The sequence below is a fragment of the Mauremys mutica genome, chromosome 10 (genome assembly GCF_020497125.1).
Source record: "Mauremys mutica isolate MM-2020 ecotype Southern chromosome 10, ASM2049712v1, whole genome shotgun sequence".
NCBI classification, from domain to species: domain Eukaryota; kingdom Metazoa; phylum Chordata; order Testudines; family Geoemydidae; genus Mauremys; species Mauremys mutica.
In genome coordinates this window covers 2,906,517-2,923,545 of record NC_059081.1, presented here as the reverse complement: position 1 = coordinate 2,923,545, position 17,029 = coordinate 2,906,517, and the positions used below count along the sequence as shown (strand labels likewise).

Sequence of the window (17,029 nt, the reverse complement as noted above, 5' to 3'; positions counted from 1 at the left end):
CGAGCCAATCAGCGCTCTCACGGCTGTAAGCCCCGCCCATTGTCCGGGTAGCGGGACCCCGCCGGGCCTTCTGGGAGTTGTAGTCGTACTGGCCCGGGGGTGGGGGGGAGCCGCAGGGAGTCCCGGCTCCGCCTCGCCCTGAGCATTCTGGGAGTTGTAGTCGTCGCGCCCCAGGGAATTCTGGGGGCTGTAGTTCCTGTCCTCCCCGCCCCCTCCCACCTACGGCCCTGCCGCTCCCGGCGTGCACCGCGGCTGGGCGCGCTGCCTGTCGGCAGCTCCGCGAGCACCTCTCGAGATGGCGGCGGCGGCGCTCAGCGGGTTGTTCGGTAACTGAGCGCCCCTCCCCCCCCGGAGCCAGGGCCCGGCCCCTCCCCCCTCTCCCCCCCGGTGCCAGGGACCGGCCCCTCCCCCCTCTCCTCCCCCCCCGGTGCCAGGGCCCGGCCCCTCCCCCCCCCGCCCGCCTCCGGTGCCAGGGCCCGGCCCCTCCCCCCCCCGCCTCCGGTGCCAGGGCCCGGCCCCTCCCCCCCCCCGCCTCCGGTGCCAGGGCCCGGCCCCACTCCCCCCCCCCCCGCCTCCGGTGCCAGGGCCCGGCCCCTCTCCCCCCCCGCCTTCGGTGCCAGGGCCCGGCCCCTCTCCCCCCCCGCCTCCGGTGCCAGGGCCCGGCCCCTCCCCCCCCCGCCTCCGGTGCCAGGGCCCGGCCCCCCCCCCCCCCCCCCCCCCCCCCGAGCCAGGGCCCGGCCCCTCCCCCCCGCCGCCCCGCCTCCGGTGCCTGGGACCGACCCCTCCCCCACCGCCTCCCCTCCGCCGGAGCCAGGGACCGGCCCCTCCCCCCCCGCCTCCCCCCCCCCCGATGCCAGGGCCCGGCCCCTCCCCCACCGCCTCCCCTCCGCCGGAGCCAGGGACCGGCCCCCCCGATTCCCCGGGAGCCTGCAGCCCCTGCCCGGTCACCGCCCGAGCCGAGCCGTTGGGTGGGGCTGCAGTCGGAGACGCTGAGGCCGGCAGGGACCCTTATTGTCCCCCGAGCCCCTGCTCCGGCCGCCCCGCCGGGACCCCAGCGCCTGGCGTCCCCAGACCCAGCCCGTTACCTGCCCGCAGGGCTGGCAGCGCCCCCGCCGCAGTCACTGCTGGGCCCCTGTCCCCCTCCCCTTGTTCTCTCCTTCCAGCACGAGGCGAGGGGACATTAGTGGCGGCTGGGTCAGGATCTGAAAAACCAGCCCGGCCCCTTAGCGCGTGTCCGGCCCCACGGGCCCTGATCCTGGGCTGGGGTCTCTTCAGTGCTGACGTGAGACCCATGCGAAATCACACGGACCCAGGCGTCTGATCTGACTGCCACCGAGCTCCCCAGCCTGCCTGGGAACCTGCCTCGCCCCCTCCCCCGGCAGGGATCTTTGTGGCGCTCTGAGGTCTGTAGGCATTCGGGGTAACCTGGCTTTGTCTTGGGCAGGAGTTTTCTCTGCTGCTGTGAGCCGGGCAGTTTGCTTAGCTGGGACCCACAGACCCCTGGCCCGGCTCAATGTCAGACTCATCCACAGCAGCTGCCGAGCCCCCTTGGAATTACGAGCCAAGCCAGAACCTGGCCGCCGAGTCCATGAAATCCCAGAGTACATCCCTACGCGGAAAGCCAAGAACCCCATGAAGATGGTTGGTGTGGCCTGGTGAGTCTTGCAAATTGCTGATCATCCCTGTCGCCCTCTGGGGTCAGGAGTGTCATCAGCATGTGTCCCCTGCTTAGAAATAGCCTCAGCCCCGTTCTGTTGGGATTGAATTCCCTGTCCAGTGTGGGCGCTGTCTGCCTGGGACCCTCTATGGAGGCAGCTTGTTCAGGCCCTGGCGTACCATGGGAGGGTCTGGCGTCCTCTCTGTAAGCGTAAGGAGCAGCATGGGTACATCTCAAAGGGGATCTGCCCCAGCCTGGAGCCGGCAAGGGGAGCCCTCAGATGCATTGGCAGAGCTGTGTGAAAGGAGCCCAGGACTAGAACAAGGGGGACTGTGGGTTGGGATTGAGGGGTATCGGCAGAACTGGGAGAAGCCTGGTCAGTTCCTGTCCTGAGGCAGTGCAGGCCTCTCACTGTGACTCGCCCCACCCTGCCCTGATGCTGAATATCCTGCAGTTTAACCATAGCTCTGCTTTCCCACAGGGCCATCGGCTTCCCCTCCGGCATCCTCCTCTTCCTCCTGACCAAGCGCGAAGTGGACAAAAACCGCCTGAAGCAGCTAAAGGCTCGTCAGAAGATGAAGGCGTCCAACGTGGGGGAGTACGAGAGAGCGCGGTACAGGAGGGCCTCGCTGGGACCAGAGGGCGTGGCCGACACCAAGGCCTAGTCTTGGAACGCAGAGCCAAGGCAACAGAGACTCCTTCCTGCTCAGCGCTCCGGCACTTGGAGGCAAATCGGCTTGATGCCGCAGAATGAGAAACGCTATCCCAGGGATTGGTCTTAGGTGCCAACAGCCCATCTGTTTGAGAGTCAGTCCCCTGTGGGGTCATGCTGTTTCTGCCCAGATCACTCCACCCGCCTCCGATGTCTCACGTTGCCGCTGTACATTGCATACAGCTGGTGTGGGGCAGGAGTGAGATCCTAAATAAACCCTGCCCCTGTGCAGTTGTAAGCCCAAGGGGCACAACAGGAAGGAGACATTGCACCAAGTGTCCTTAGCCATCAGTGGCGCTGCGTGGAGATCTGGCCCAGAGCCTTTCCTCACCGAGTCCGGGGAGGAGCCAGTTACCACTTCTGAAAGGCTAGTGGTGGGAGATGGTTGCCTCAGTGTTACTGCTGAGGCTCAGTCCTGGTGCACTCAGGAGGTAGCTACGTTCCCTCTCCCCCAATCCTTGTCGACAGCCTCAGTGGAGAGGCTGGGGACTGCATGTGCCACAGGGACTGAGCTCCTGCCTCATTTCCAGAGATGGTCTCTGCAGGGTGGGGGGGGTATGCTTACTCTACCTCCAGCATCTCTGGCTTGGGGGATTCCACTCCCAGGGCTCACACCCAGCTCTTTCCCCTGCACCACTGTCACTTTCACAAGCGTGAATAAAAATCAAAAGATGCTGGATGCTTGAAAAAGTACAGAGTGTTTCACTTTATTGAGTGCAACTTGTCTATGTTCTTTGGCTGCAGCGTTAGAATATAATACAGCGTATGCTGAACAGCCATCCCCTCACGCCCCTGCTGCATGGACTGGGGACCACTCCGAACCCGGCTGGCGGTTTGCCGAGCGCTCCCAAGGAAGGGGTCTCTAGGTCTGTCCTCAAGGGGGGGCGTTGAGCCGATCCACTAATCTCTGCAGCGCACCCGACAGCCCTTTGCCTAGCAAAGCTAACCCCAGCTGGCTAACGCCCCCACCCTCAGCCAGGACACAGCTGGGCTCTGCTCACCAGCAGCTCTGCCTCCAAGGCCGGCATCCAGGACAGGCTGTTCTCCCTCCCCGAGGGCTGCCCGTGAAAGGGGCGACTCCCTGCCATGCGCTGGGCTGACCCCAAATCATCTGCCGGGAACACCGGGATTTAAGGCACTGAGTGAACAAGGCTGGCCCAAGCCGCTAGCGTCGTGGAAGGAGCACAAAGGGTTAACGCTGGCTGCACCCCCAGTTCCCCTCCCTACACCCTGCCCTTTAGGGCGTTCGCCTGGGGATTCTGATCCAGCCGCCCTGCTCTGAGCCTGCTCTTCCCATGAGGAGCTGGGAACCGGCTCTGGGCTCAGCTGCTGCCCCCCGCCCCCTTCACCAGCACTGCCCCGGGGGAGCCAGAGGGCTCCAACTCAGTGTTTCCGCCCCATCCTCTAGGTGGAAGTGGGGAGAGACGCCCCCACTTACAGCACCTGTTCCAGCCTCTAGAATTAGGGGTGGTGACTTACAATGCTGCCTGCGGCCCCAGTTCTGTTTCCGCCTGCAATAAGCAGATCTCTTAGTGGAGAGCATGAGCAATGTACACAGCACGCTGCTTTGCAATTCGCCTCCCCCCTTGTCAAACAATGTTACTGCAAGGCCCTTTGGCTGTCCGGACTAGTCAAATACACAATATAGCAGCTTGATACAAACCCCTTTGCTTACTAAGGATAAAAGACATTGAATTAGAAACAGCAAAAATCTGAGCACTAGCATGGGTCGTGCCTCTGCATTTCTCCTCCCCAGCCTGTGGCTAAGCAGATCTTTTTGGTTTTTTTACTTAACATGAGGCTAGCTTAAGCCATGTAACTGCCCCCAGGCATTGGTGTTTGCCCTGACGTCTGAGCTGACCTGTATTCACAGGGTGGGTGAAAACCCTGCTGGAACTGAAAAGCACTGACATGACAAATCCCCCCTCCACTTTAAAATCATCTCAGTGCATTGATTGCAGCCCCTGCTGCTCCTCCCCAACGGAGGGCGCTCTGCAGGGCGGAGGGAACCTGCACCCCTTGGTTCAGAGCGGAGCGAGGACTAAGCCCCTGGCTTTCTGCTCTCCTTTGAGTGGATTCGCATTTGATGACGTGAGGGAACGTTCCTCCCCGTGGGCACGCGGCATGAGACGGGGACGGAGCCTGTCGCCAGGCAGCCGAAATGGAGGGAGCCCACTGGCAAAGAACGCAGTCATGGGCCTGGGGATCCACGCAGCGAGGCAGGGGCTGCCCTTGGATTTCTCACTTCCCCGGAAGCTCTGCCTAGAGGATCCGGGATTGGAAGCAGTGCCATGAACACACCCCTGCAAGAGCTGAACTCAGCGTATTGACACGTCCCTGGGGGCAGCGTGGGGAGAGAAAGACAGGAGGCCACGTGGGGGCACAGAGGGTAGCGGAGCAATTAACAGGGCAGGCAGAAATCAGCTGACACTGGCTTCATTTTCAGGCAAAGGCTGGTTATTCTGCAGGGCAGACGGGCCAGTCTCGCCTGCCACCCCTCTAAGCAGCCACGCTGGGCTCCCCAGGTGAGAAGGGAAACCAGAGGCCGTTGGCCTGGGAGAGACACGCCGGGGCGGGGAGCGGGAAAGGACAGCGGCAAGGTGTTCCCGGAGCACTCCTGGGCCCGGGGCACTTCCAGCCGGGAGCTCCGGGGAGGCTCTAGCTCCGGCCCACGATCTGCAGTAGGAAGATGAAGATCTGGACGATGTTCATGTAGATCTCCATGGCTCCGTAGACATACTCCTCGGGGCTGATCGCGTTCTTCCTGTTCCCCAGCACCAGCTGGGTGTTGTAAGCAAGGAACTGGGGAGACCAGAGGCAGGGCGATGGGTCAGCCATGCTGCTAGAGATTGTCAGCCCCATGTGTCGGAGCCAGGAGCTGCCTCCATCCTCCCCGCCCCGGGAACATGGGAGGCTCCCAGCTCAGCAGGGACAGAGCGCGAGCCACGTTACTCACCAGGGTAAAGACGATCGCGCCGATGGCCGCGTACAGCATGTGGAGCCACGCAACCTGCAAAGACAGGGGCAGCCCGGGGCGGTCAGAGGACAGAGGGCTGCAGCAGCTGCCCCGGGACACAGACCAGTAACGCAACCCGCCAGCCCAGGGCTGGAGAAAACCGATTTGGATCCCGCAGCGTAGGCGTCAGGGATTGCTTTACTCGACTCTGAGATGCAGCCACCTCTGGGGAGCAGCATGACAGCTGGTGGCTAACACTAACTTTGGGAGGATGTCGGTGCTCTTCGGAAAGAGCAGCTCCAGCAGCACAGCTCCGTGTAGCACAGCTCAGCCCCAACTCACAGGGGAGAGCGCCCCCTACCTCACCCAGCTGTAGCTGGGCTTCCCTTTGAGGTCTCCCATCCAAGCAACCAGGCCCAATCCTGCTCAGTCAGTGCAGTTGGGCACGTTGCTAGGTATATGCACACCCAAGGCGGCACGGCTGCAGGGTGGAGTGAAGGGAGATGGTCTGGTTTTAGCCACCCTCCAAATACCATAGCTGCCTTTTAAAGTGAACCCAGGAGACCAACTTTCCGTCTGTCAACAAAACACGCCCTGACATCCCTGGCCAGGTGCAGCTGGCTCAGGAACACAGGTTTGCTTTCATGCAAGATACTGAAGTGGGGTCAGTCTGGGAGACGAAGTTATGAGAACTCCATTCACCTCCTGCCCACCGTCCCAGGGCAGCCGGATGCATCAGCTGAAGTGATCAGGGATGAAATCTCCCTGCTGCTGACATTCTGATTTGCCATAATTAGGTTTCAGAGTCAACATCGCCACTGTGTAAATGGGGCAGTTCACCCACCCATGGGGGCTATTGCTTCAGGCTCTCAGCAGACTCCGGCAGGTCACTGCAGCTACGGATGGGGCCAGCAGAGGGCAGCGCTGGTGTCATGTCCCAGCCTGTCCTCGAACGGGCCTCCCCCAGCCACTACTCACATATTTGAAGGAGAGGACGATGGCGGTGATTATTCCCGTCACCATGACGACAATCCCCAGCACACAGAACAGCCCGGTACAGGACGTGAAATCCACCTGCCAGCAGGATGGTGACAAGTTAGGAAGGGACTCGCGGAGCATGGTGGGAATGCAGCCATCCTGCAGCACCGGGCTTCCCCCGCAGGAGGCGCCAGAGCCTGGGGCACGTCTGCTCCCCACGTCAGCGCGGATCGGCTGCATCAGGCGGCACGGGACGGATGTTGCATGGCAACCTGGGTAGCGAGGGTCAGCAGCACGCAGGGCAACGCGCTGCCCAGCTGGGATGCAGCCAGTGGGAGCCGCGCTGGGAAATGGCCACCTGGCCGGAGGGGACACCCCAAAGCGCTGGCCCCGGAGGGTCACTGCCCCAGCTCTCTGTGGGCTGCCGCACGAGATCCAGGTTCGGTTCCTGCTCTGTCAGTCCCTGAGCTGGGCGCAGGCAGCGTGGACCCCTTAGGGGAAGGGGCTCTCTGCTCCAGCACCCCACTCTGGATGAGGCAGCATCTGCCTTGTACCCTGTCCCAGCCTATGCTGGGGGGCCCTCAGGAGGGGAAATCCCTGACTCCCCCCATCCCCGCTGCCCCGGACGGGCAGGGAGCCCATTGGGCCTTACCTTGGTCTGGAAGCAGAAGACGGTGACAATTATGGCCACTATGGCAGTGATCACCATGGTGATCAGGACAGCCCGGGTGCTATACATGCTGCACACAAAGGGTTAAGAGGGGGTTAGTTTAAAAGGCATTCAATGATTTCCCCCTTCACCCTCCGCGTGCAAATGGGAGCCAAGACCCGGGGCTGGCTCCCCGGCAGTGCGATCCCGTGGCCTGGGGGGCGGCGCTCGGCAGGCCACACGGCACCCATGGGCCCTATGGAAAAGCCATCCCAGGCAGCCTGCGGTTCTGCGACTCGCCCCCAGGGGGCGCCTGGTTGAGTCCAGGCTCCAGGGCTACTCCCCCAAGCTGAGCTAAGCCAGGGGATCCCTTAAGTTAGCAGCAGGGTGGGGCTGGTTTTCCTCTCCGCCCGAGCCCACCTCCCCGCAGGGCTAGCGACCCCCACACGCGGGCACGTGGCCCGGTGAACACCTCCCCCCGCGGGCGACAGGGGAACTCGGGAAGGGGCTCAGAGGGGGTCTCCCCAGCACCGCGGTACCTGGCGATGGTTCCCGTCATGAAGGCCATGGCCAGCGTCTGCAGCAAACGAAAGGAAAGGGGGCGATTAGCTGTGGAGCCAGCCCCAGCGAGGGATCAAAGCATCGTGTCGGCTTCCCGGGTCCCCCGCGAGACGTGGGGGTTCACAGCAGGAGGCACTGAGGGGCACATGGCCTGAGGGGTGTGTTTTAGGCACAGGTGTGACCCTGAGGTAGGAGACGGCCCATGAAACACACAGACCCCCCCCATTTCTACCTCCCCACACGTGACCCCAGCCCCAATCCTAACCAGTGTTCAGCCATCAAAGCCTCCCTCAGTTCCATCCCTCTCCACCCCACAGGGTCCCCTCCCACCCTGGGGGCGCCCCCTCCCAGAGTCACTGCCCCCCCGGTACAACCCGGCCCCACAGCCCCACTTACAAAGATGCTCAGCAGGATGAGGTTCCAGGGGAAGCGTCTCCTGGGGGAAGCCAGGGAACACACCGGTCAGGGTGCAGGTAGTCAGAGCCCAGGGCGCTGCGCCGCAGGCTGGGGGGAACCCGGGGGGATCGGGGTTTCTGGGGTGAGCTCAGCGTGATGTCGCCTGGGGCAAGGGCACCACTTTGGCCCAATGAGACTTCAGGGCACAGGGGGGTCCCCGTGAAAACCAACCCCCGAGTCAGGGCAGGCGTCGGCCCCGGATGGACGGGAATCGACCCTGGGGGGCAGCCTCGTCTCTTCGCTCCTTGGGGATGGAGCCAGAGTCCATTCTGGCCTCAGCCCCCTGCCCCAGTCACTCCCCCCGACCCGCTTCCCAGTGCCCGGGGGACTCTGAGCCGGGGCGAGGGCTCGGAGGGAGGGGCCGCCCTCTCTGATCCCCAGCGACTGAGACACTCACCTGGGGCCCTGGCAGCAGGCCAGCACCAGGTAGGTGACGAGGAACACGGCGCTGGGGGGAGAGAGAGAGAGAGACAGAGGTTGGGACCCTTCCCAGCCCTGCAGCCCACCCGGAGCCGGGGCCGGTCGGAGCCTCGTGCAGGCAGCAGAAGGGCCGAGGTTCATTCGTTACATTTCACATCACGCCCCGGCAGTAGGGAAGAATCACTCCCATTGCACGGAGGGGAAACTGAGGTACAGAGCCAGGAAACGGCTCCCCTGAGGTCAGATGATGTGGTAGAGCCAGTATGAGCCGACAGCTCCAACAGGCTCATGCTCCAACCATTGAACAATGCTCCCCCTGTACATCCGAACCTTCGTGCTTTAACTGATGCAGTGGCATGACCAGTCATCATTGCTCGAAGATTCCCCCAGGAGACCATATCTCAGCTGGAACGTGGCTGTCACAGAGTTCTTTGCATGTAGTCTCCTTGGTTTTTGCCTTAGAGAAAGCGAGCTGCCCATGCCACCCCACGCAGCACCCTCTGGCACGGGGCACCGGCGCCTCGTGGCACTCAGCAGGGAGCGGCGGTGACTCTGCCAGGTCCCACGCGGCAGCACAGGGGCCCAGCCAAAGGGCAGGGGGCCGGGATGAGCAGCGAGGGGGGGTGGCGCTGGCAGCTCCGCCCAAGGGCAGAGTGATACTTACTAAGAGGAGTAGTACACAGCAACGTTCCTCTGCACGAAGGCGCGGACGGGGGAGCTGCGCGGAGGGAGAAGAGCGTGAGATCGGTCCCTGGCTACACCCGTCACCACGGGGCCCTTCTCTGCTCCCCCGCGGTCTCCACCCCCGACGTTCACAGCGCGGGCCCTAGCGAGCAGCAGACTGACCTAAGGGGAGGCTGGGAAGCTTGGTGCTCCCTGCTCGTCATCACCCCCAAGCCGCTGCCTGCCCCCCGCACAGCGCAGACCGGCTGTGGGGGCCCCAGCCCGGGAGCAAGGACCCTGCCCCGCTCCGTGCCCAGCTCCCCAGACAGACCCGCCAGGATCCAGCCGGACTCCTGCCATGACAGGGCAGGGTCACCCCCCACAGCCCATCCCGCAGGGCTGCACCCAGCCGGCTCTAAACAGCCCCGGGGTGGGGCTCCCCGGCCCTTGTGAGACGGTGCCCGTCTCCTCCACCCCCCGGCGAGGCTCTGGCCCCTCCCCTCGGGGGGGGGGACGGGGCATTGGGGGGCAGCCTCTTCGTTCCTCCGGAGAGTCCCTGGGACGTCCCAGCTCCTGGGGCCCCGTGGAGCAGGGCCCAGCCCTGGGACAGCAGCTGCTGGGGGCTGGCGGCGAGGGCAGGGCTCAGGACAAGGGGAGACTCACACGAAGGTGAACACGGCGATGATGCCCACGGTCACCAGCAGCTGGACTGAGATGATGGTGTAGACCTGAAAGAGACAAGCACAGAGGGGTCACCCGCAGGCACCGGCCCCGCTCCCTGTGGGGCACAGACAGGCACCGAGGGGTCACCCCTGGGCACCGCCCCACTCCCTGTGGGGCACAGACAGGCACCGAGGGGTCACCCCCAGGCACCGGCCCTGCTCCCTGTGGGGCACAGGCAGGCACAGAGGGGTCACCCCTGGGGCACCGGCCCCGCTCCCCCACAGGGTACAGACAGGCACAGAGGGGTCACCCCCGGGCACCAGCCTTGCTCCCCCACAGGGCACAGACAGGCACAGAGGGGTCACCCCCGGGCACCAGCCCTGCTCCCCCACAGGGCACAGACAGGCACAGAGGGGTCACCCGCAGGCACCGGCCCCGCTCCCTGTGGGGCACAGACAGGCACAGAGGGGTCACCCCCAGGCACCGGCCCCACTCCCCCACAGGGCACAGACAGGCACAGAGGGGTCACCCGCAGGCACCGGCCCCGCTCCCCCACAGGGCACAGACAGGCACAGAGGGGTCACCCGCAGGCACCGGCCCTGCTCCCCACACAGACACGCCACGGCGACCCCGAGGTGTCACTGCCCCCAGCTGCCCAGCACCCCAGGTGGGATGGTGCCGCTGGCTCTCACTCCCGCTCCTGAAGGACTCAGCGCCGGCCCCTGCCATGCCCCAAGGGCAGCCGGGCGGGGCCCCAGGGACTGGGTGGGCCGTGGAGATCCAGCCCCTCATAGTCCCCAGGGTGGGCAGCTGCTACCAAGGCTCCGATCCAACAGGCTCTGGGTGTCCTGTTAGCCCGGCCAGCGTGGGGAGGGGCTCTGTAGCCCAGGACACTCCAGTCCCAGCCCCCTCCCCAGCCCAGGGCTGTGCCCCCAGCCCCCGCCAGCACTAGGGGGGCCCTGCAGCCATGGGAGCCTGACGCTGCCCCTAGCCGCTGGCCTCGCCACGCAGACATGCCAGCCACAGGCCTCCGGCCCCACACTGGTACCCAGGTGCCAGGCTCGCCCCACCGGCCGCAGCCTGTTCCTGGGGCCCAGAGTCTGGAGGGGGACATCCCCTCCCCACCCACGCCCCGGATCCCCCACCCTGCACCCCAGGGGGTCGGGCAGCCCGGCCCCTCCGGAGTTACCTTGCGGATGAAGGTGTGTCGCACACTCTTGTCGTCCCAGGTGCCTGCTCTCAGCCCGTCCTCCTCCCCCGAGCCACCGCTGCCGTAGCTGTCCCCTGGGGGGGGGGGGTGCACAAAACGGGGGAGTCAGCGCCCGGACCCTGGCACGGCTGGGGGACACCAGCGCTCCACGTGCTCCTGCTGGCCTGGCACGTGTCCGGGGGCTGCCCCGCCTGAGGGTCAGGTCCCTCCGCGGCCGCCCTCCCCACGAGCTGGGACCGGGCTGCCCCATGGGACACCCCAGCCCAACGGCCCCTCGGCACCAGCTGGGGTCTCACTGACAGCATGGCCGAGAGGCCTGAGCCCGGACGGGAGACGCCGGCCTGGTACCCGGCAGGGTGACCCCCCGCCCCGGCTCAGCCTGTCAGTCAAGTGTTTCAGGGTGTCCTCCCCTCCCCCATCAGACCCCATCTCCCTCTGGGTGGGACCTGTCACAACGGGGCACCGCCCAATGGGACCGACCCTCGGGTGCGGGGGACGGAACGGGCCAGCCAAGCTCAGCCCAGCTTTGACATGCCTGGAGACTGGAGTATTTTGCCTCTTACCAGGACGTCTCCTCTCTGTTGGATCTGGGTGAGCGACAAAGCGGAGCCCATCTGTCCCGGGGGGTCAAGGAAATCCCCCCACCTCCCCACTCACACCATTACCCTGCCCTCCCAGAGACCCCTTCCCCTCACCCCACCGTCTCCTCTGCCCTGCACTCCTCACTCCTGGTCCCACATGGGCACTGCCACCCGGACGGCCCGTCTGGCCCCGTCCCCTGGGAGCAGAATCCTGCCCCTTGTTACTCTCTTTGATCCGGTCCCTGGGGTGACCTGCCTCCGTGCAGAACGGGACCGAGAACGACTGGAACCCGGGTGGACCCTTGTCTCTTTCAGCACGTTGATGGCCCAGGGGGTTTGCTCTGATCTCAGAAGCTGTAAGCTGGTCTCTGGGGACGGGGCCAGATGGGCCATCAGTGGGTTTCTGCACCGCGCCCCCTGTTGTGAATGCTCAGCTTACCTAGGTTTATCGGGACTGTTGACATTGGGGGCACCGGGACACCTGGGTGGGGATATCCTCCTGGCTGTGGGTAGCCCCCAGGATACCCTCCTGGCTGCGGGTAGCCCCCGGGATAGGGTGCAGGTTGCGGGTAGCCCCCGGGATAGGGTGCAGGCTGCGGGTAGCCCCCAGGCTGTGGGGGGTAGAGGGGATTCTTGTCATCATAGGGCGGGGGAGCATTGGGGTACGACATGGTGACTCCCAAAGGCTCCGACTGACTCTCTCAAGCACCTGGAGACAAAGGGAGAGAAAAAATCTGCCATTATTGTCTGCGCAATTCAGGGACCCTTAGCCAAACCCACGACGCTTGGGCTGCGGTGGCTCTGTGCAGCAGAGTCCGGCTCAGCACAGACCCGCTGGCCAGAGCCCTGCTCCCAAGATGTCCAGGGTGATATTTCTGCCTGGTCAATAAAGACCATTATTGACCCTCAAAAGAGACCCAGGGCAAGGCAGATCCTGGTAACCAAAGAGTCAATTCTTAAATGCCAACGATCTAAGTAATTTTTGCCCCGGGGCCCCAGACAGCGAATCGCTCTCCCCAAGTCCTTCCGGGGTTCAGATCAAGTGATCTCTGCATGCAGCACCGGGGCAGCAATTCTGTAACATCACAGCCAGCGAGCACAGGTTGGGAGAGACGGCCATGGAGCCAGCTAACAGGAACCCTGGTACGAATGGCCCCAAATCCCTTCCACCGGCTTCGTGCCACGAGAGGCAGGGGCCCTTTAAACCCTCCTCTCTGCAGCCAGACACAGCCAGGAGCCTGGCAACAGAGGCTGCATTTTCGATGGGGGCCCCAATCCTGCCGCCATTAAAATCCAGGGGAGTTAGGCCAGAGATCAAACAGGAGCCGGACCGGCTATGCCCTAAGCTGGAATCCCAGCCGGTACATTTCAGCACCGTGGGACTACAGGGGTGTCAATTTACTGCATTAAAGGGGAGTTTCACCCCCGCAGAGATCACCCTAGGGGTCTTCGTATATTTCATCGCACTTTGTTCCAAAGGGGGGGTCACACCATGACAAGAGTCAGGGCAGGCCAGAAAGAGGCGACAGCCCCTGATCAGTCACCGAGTAGCCAAATGGTTGGCCAGTGACAGAGGCCACAGGCTTTTGGGGAACAGATTCTGGTCACGTTTGATAGGAAGGTTCCATGGATACAGGGCTGATAAATGCCCAGTCAACTGTTAGAGACTCCAGTGGGTCAATAGGTTGCTTATCCCCCAGCTGCAGCACCTTCTACTGCTGCTTTAAACATCTGCAGCCGACGCCACTCCCCACGGTAGCCTCTGTTCAGTATTAACTAACCCTTTATAAGTGGAACCTGAATGGAAAGCGGGACCCAGATTCCGCCCCGTGACAGTCCTGGCTTCGGACACCCCCCAACCATCCCGTGCACGGACGCTCCAAGGGCGGTCGGACAAGCCGGGTGTTGGATCGGCCGGGGAGTTTGCAGTGTGATGCTGGCAGACGCGGCCCCGTGTGCGATGCCAGGGGCTCTGGGATAATCCAGCCAGGGGCTCTGCAGGCGTGAAATGCCCAACAGGGATCTTTGATCCGACACAAAGGCACTGATCTGCGGCGGTTACGCAGGCAGCGCCCCGCTGACCTCCCCAGTGCAGGGTGTGTCCACAGGATGGGGACAGTCACTCTCCTCATTACTCCTGATCCAGCCACTAGCGATCTGGGGGGCTGTTACTTCTCTACCGAAAGCAGCACCAGCTAGCGGGAGGTGAGAGGGATGAGTCCTGGTGCCTCTCTCCGGAAGCTGGGAGTTCACCGCGTGGAGCAATGCACTGCAGGGATCCCAGTGAAAGTCGAACCTCGATGTCAATTGCAAAACTCCCGCTGACTTCAATGGAGCCAGGATGGCCCCCTGCGAACGTAGCACCATAGAAGAATGCGGCTCGGTCCCCGCCCTGGAGAGCTCAGAATCCAGGGCAGGAGCTCAGTGAAGGAAGGACGGGAGACCAAGCTAGTGAGGACACAGGGTTTAAAGGGGAAGAGGCGAATAGGCAGGAACCGGCCGTCCCAAGGGCACAGCATGAGTGAAGACCCAGAGCAGGAGAAAGACGCAGGGAAGCAGAAAGGGAGCCAGGCCTGTGCGTGCAATGCACAAGCTGTGTCGTGCGTGATCAGTAGTGACAGGCCCTGCAGAGAGGACAATGGATCGACGCCGTATGCCAGCGAAGGGAGCTCGCCTTTAGCTCAAGTGGCAGAGAGACTTTTTTCCAAGCAAAGGAGCCGGGTTCTAGTCCCAGCTCTGGGTGTGTGAGACTTATCTAGTCACTGGGCCCAGACTCGTTCCAAGCAGGAGGCAAGGAGACTCCGGAGCAGGGGTGAAAGTGGGCCGGTACGGGCCGGTACGGCGTGTCGGTAAAAAGTGGCTGCTGGGACAGGCCCAGACGCAGCCGATTAAGGACCCTGCTTAAAGCACTGCCACGGCTACCCCTTCTGCCGCCCCCCAGGCCACCGCCGCCACCGCCAGTGGAGGGGTGGGGGTAGCAAACGGAACAGCTGCCCCAGGCTGGCGATTTAAAAGGGCCCGGAGCTCCAGGCAGCACAGATGGTCTGGCTGCGGGACGCTGACCCCTAGCCCTGCCCCTTCCGCTCGAGGCGCCGGCCCCCATACTGAATGTTACTTTCAGCCCTGCCCGAGGCCCAAAGGGGTGAGCGGGAGCAGGAATCTGACGCAGTCAGAGGCTTGCGACGCACGTCCCAGCCTCGCTCTCACACCTGTAACAGGTTAATTATCCCCCTAGTAACGTATGTGGGGAGAAGAGACCTGGCGCAGGGCATCGGGGCTGCACATGTTTCACGACACCCCCAGAGCCCTCTCCTGGCAGTTGACTCACACAGGCTGGAGCAAGAGAGAATCAGAGAATCCTAGAACTGGAAGGGACCTCGAGAGGTCGTCTAGGCCAGTCCCCTGCACTCAGGGCAGGACTAAGTATTATCTAGCCCAGCCCTGACAGGGGTTTGTCCAACCTGCTCTTAACAATCCCCAGTGATGGAGATTCCACAACCCCACTAGCCAATTTATTCCAGTGCTTAACCACCCTGACAGGAAGTTTTTCCTAATGTCCAACCTAAACCTCCCTTGCTGCAATTTCAGCCCATTGCGTCTTGTCCTGTCCTCAGAGGTTAAGAAGAACAATTTTTCTCCCTCCTCCTTGTTACAACCTTTTATGTACTTGAAAACTGTCATCGTGTCCCCTCTCAGTCTTCTCTACTCCAGACTAAACAAACCTAATTTTTTCAGTCGTCCCTCACAGGCCCATGTTTTCTAGACCTTTCATCATTTTTGTTGCTCTTCTCTGGACTTTCTCCAATTTGTCCACATCCTTCCTGAAATGTGGCGCCCAGAACCGGACACGATACTCCAGCTGAGGCCTAATCAGCGCAGAGCAGAGCAGAATTACTTCTCGTGTCCTGCTTACAACACTCCCGCTAGTACAGCCCAGAAGGACGTTTGCTTTTGTTGCAACAGCGTCACACTGTCGACTCATATTTAGCTTGTGATCCACTCTGACCCCCAGATCCCTTTCCGCAGTTCTCCTTCCTAGGCCATCATTGCCCATTGGTGTGTGTGCAACTGACTGTTCCTTCCCACGTGGAGCACTTTGCATTTGTCCTGATTGAATTTCACCCTATTTACTTCAGACTATTTCTCCAATTTGTCCAGATCATTTTCAATTTTAATCCTATTCTCCAAAGCACTTGCAGCCCTTCCGAGCTTGGTATCATCCGCACAGTTTCTAAGTGTCCTCTCTGTGCCATTATCTAAATCATTGATGAAGATATTGAACAGAACCAGACCCAGAACCGATCCCTGCGGGACCCCCCTCGTTACGCCCTTCCAGCCTGACTGTGAACCACTGATAACGACTCTCTGGGCACCTGAAGACAGACCCGTCCCTCAGCACTGAGAGCAGGTTCCCTGGTGGCCCTGAGGAGTCAGAAGCCCAGGGCCTGATCCGGAGCTTCCTTATACCCCTTTTACGCCGGCACAACCCCACCAACTTCGCTGGCCTTGCTCCTGACTCAGCTGGCGCGAGAGGAGACACAGGCCCCAGGTCACGGATGCACCTGATCCAGCCTGCAGTTTAATTTTCAGGACTGTCACAGCAGATAGTAGGGCTGCTGGGGCGAGGGCACCCAGAGTATTTAACATCTGCAAACATCTTAGGCCTCAAGGGGTCACCTTGAAGTCCCACAGCTGCACCGGGATGGCTTGATTTTTTCCTATGTCTTACAAATCCTCCTTTGGATCCTCCACCTAATCCCATGTGCATAGAGCCTAGGACACCTGGGTTCTATTCTCAGCTCCCTCACTGGCCAGCTGGGGGACCTTGGGCCAGTCAATCCCCCTCTCTGTGCCTCAGTTTACCCACCTGTGCAGTGGGGAGGATATTTTGTAAAGCACTCTGAGGTCTACTGAGGAAAAGCGCTGTACCACAGCAAGAGATCATCGTCACCCTCACCACAGGGTCCTTGACACAAAGGGGAAGGGTCTTTTGGGGGATGGTTTCACATAAGTCTCACCTTTTTAGTTTTAAAGAGGTTAACAACATCCCTCCTGAAGGGCTGAGGGCCTCTCCCATCCCATGTCTTGAATGTTCCTATCTGATGAGCTAAAAATTAGAACTGGTAGGAAATGGGGTGACGATTTAGTGGTTGAAGGACTGGGACTCCAGCCTGGGCCGGGAGTTTCCTGTGTGGCTCCTGGAGGGAGGTCAGTCTAGTGGTTAGAGCAGGAGACCAGGTGTGAACACCTCCAGATTCTGTTTGCAGTTCAGGGACAGACTCGCTGCCTGATCTTGTGCAAACCGCTGCCGCTTGCTGTGCCTCAGTTTCCCCATCTAGAGAGCAGGGATAATAAATCCCTCCCTGCCACATGGATGGGGTTAAGTAATGTATGAGACCCTCTCCCGACCCTCAGCTGTGCAACACATGAGGCGAGGAAAATACCGTAGCCAATTCTGGCCCATCTGAAATTCCCAGCAGCAGCGGTGTGGCCAGGACTAGGCCCTTCCAGGTAGAGAAGCAG

General features: G+C 62.1%; 2 protein-coding genes across 3 annotated transcripts in view; one reads left to right on the top strand and one right to left on the bottom strand.

Moving 5' to 3' along the window:
• The first annotated feature begins 181 nt into the window (after positions 1 to 181).
• LOC123343395 (probable hydrolase PNKD) lies at positions 182 to 2,918 on the top strand. The gene is made up of 3 exons (XM_044978511.1): positions 182 to 326; positions 1,445 to 1,655; positions 2,139 to 2,918. The coding sequence occupies exons 1-3, from the start codon at positions 296 to 298 to the stop codon at positions 2,320 to 2,322; spliced, it is 426 nt and encodes a 141-aa protein (XP_044834446.1). The 5' UTR covers positions 182 to 295; the 3' UTR covers positions 2,323 to 2,918.
• A 130-nt stretch (positions 2,919 to 3,048) lies between these two features.
• The window catches only part of TMBIM1 (transmembrane BAX inhibitor motif containing 1), a 29,511-nt gene continuing 15,530 nt past the window's right edge, over positions 3,049 to 17,029 (bottom strand). For both annotated transcript variants that reach the window (XM_044978509.1, XM_044978510.1), the window contains exons 2-12: positions 11,946 to 12,215; positions 10,905 to 10,999; positions 9,716 to 9,780; positions 9,054 to 9,107; positions 8,367 to 8,417; positions 7,910 to 7,949; positions 7,492 to 7,529; positions 6,956 to 7,043; positions 6,304 to 6,399; positions 5,326 to 5,379; positions 3,049 to 5,171 (exon numbers count right to left, since the gene is read on the bottom strand). In XM_044978509.1, coding sequence (XP_044834444.1) covers positions 5,028 to 5,171; positions 5,326 to 5,379; positions 6,304 to 6,399; positions 6,956 to 7,043; positions 7,492 to 7,529; positions 7,910 to 7,949; positions 8,367 to 8,417; positions 9,054 to 9,107; positions 9,716 to 9,780; positions 10,905 to 10,999; positions 11,946 to 12,177 — 957 coding nt within the window. In that variant the 5' untranslated portion in view covers positions 12,178 to 12,215 and the 3' untranslated portion in view covers positions 3,049 to 5,027. The remainder of the gene's footprint in view (positions 5,172 to 5,325; positions 5,380 to 6,303; positions 6,400 to 6,955; positions 7,044 to 7,491; positions 7,530 to 7,909; positions 7,950 to 8,366; positions 8,418 to 9,053; positions 9,108 to 9,715; positions 9,781 to 10,904; positions 11,000 to 11,945; positions 12,216 to 17,029) is intronic.

What these genes read in the sequence shown, in the direction of transcription:
- LOC123343395 (XM_044978511.1), top strand. Translation starts at nt 296, where the DNA reads ATGGCGGCGGCGGCGCTCAGCGGGTTGTTCG. An exon ending in GGCGCTCAGCGGGTTGTTCG is followed by an intron (nt 327 to 1,444) that starts GTAACTGAGCGC and finishes TGTCTTGGGCAG; the next exon opens with GAGTTTTCTCTGCTGCTGTG. An exon ending in AAGATGGTTGGTGTGGCCTG is followed by an intron (nt 1,656 to 2,138) that starts GTGAGTCTTGCA and finishes GCTTTCCCACAG; the next exon opens with GGCCATCGGCTTCCCCTCCG.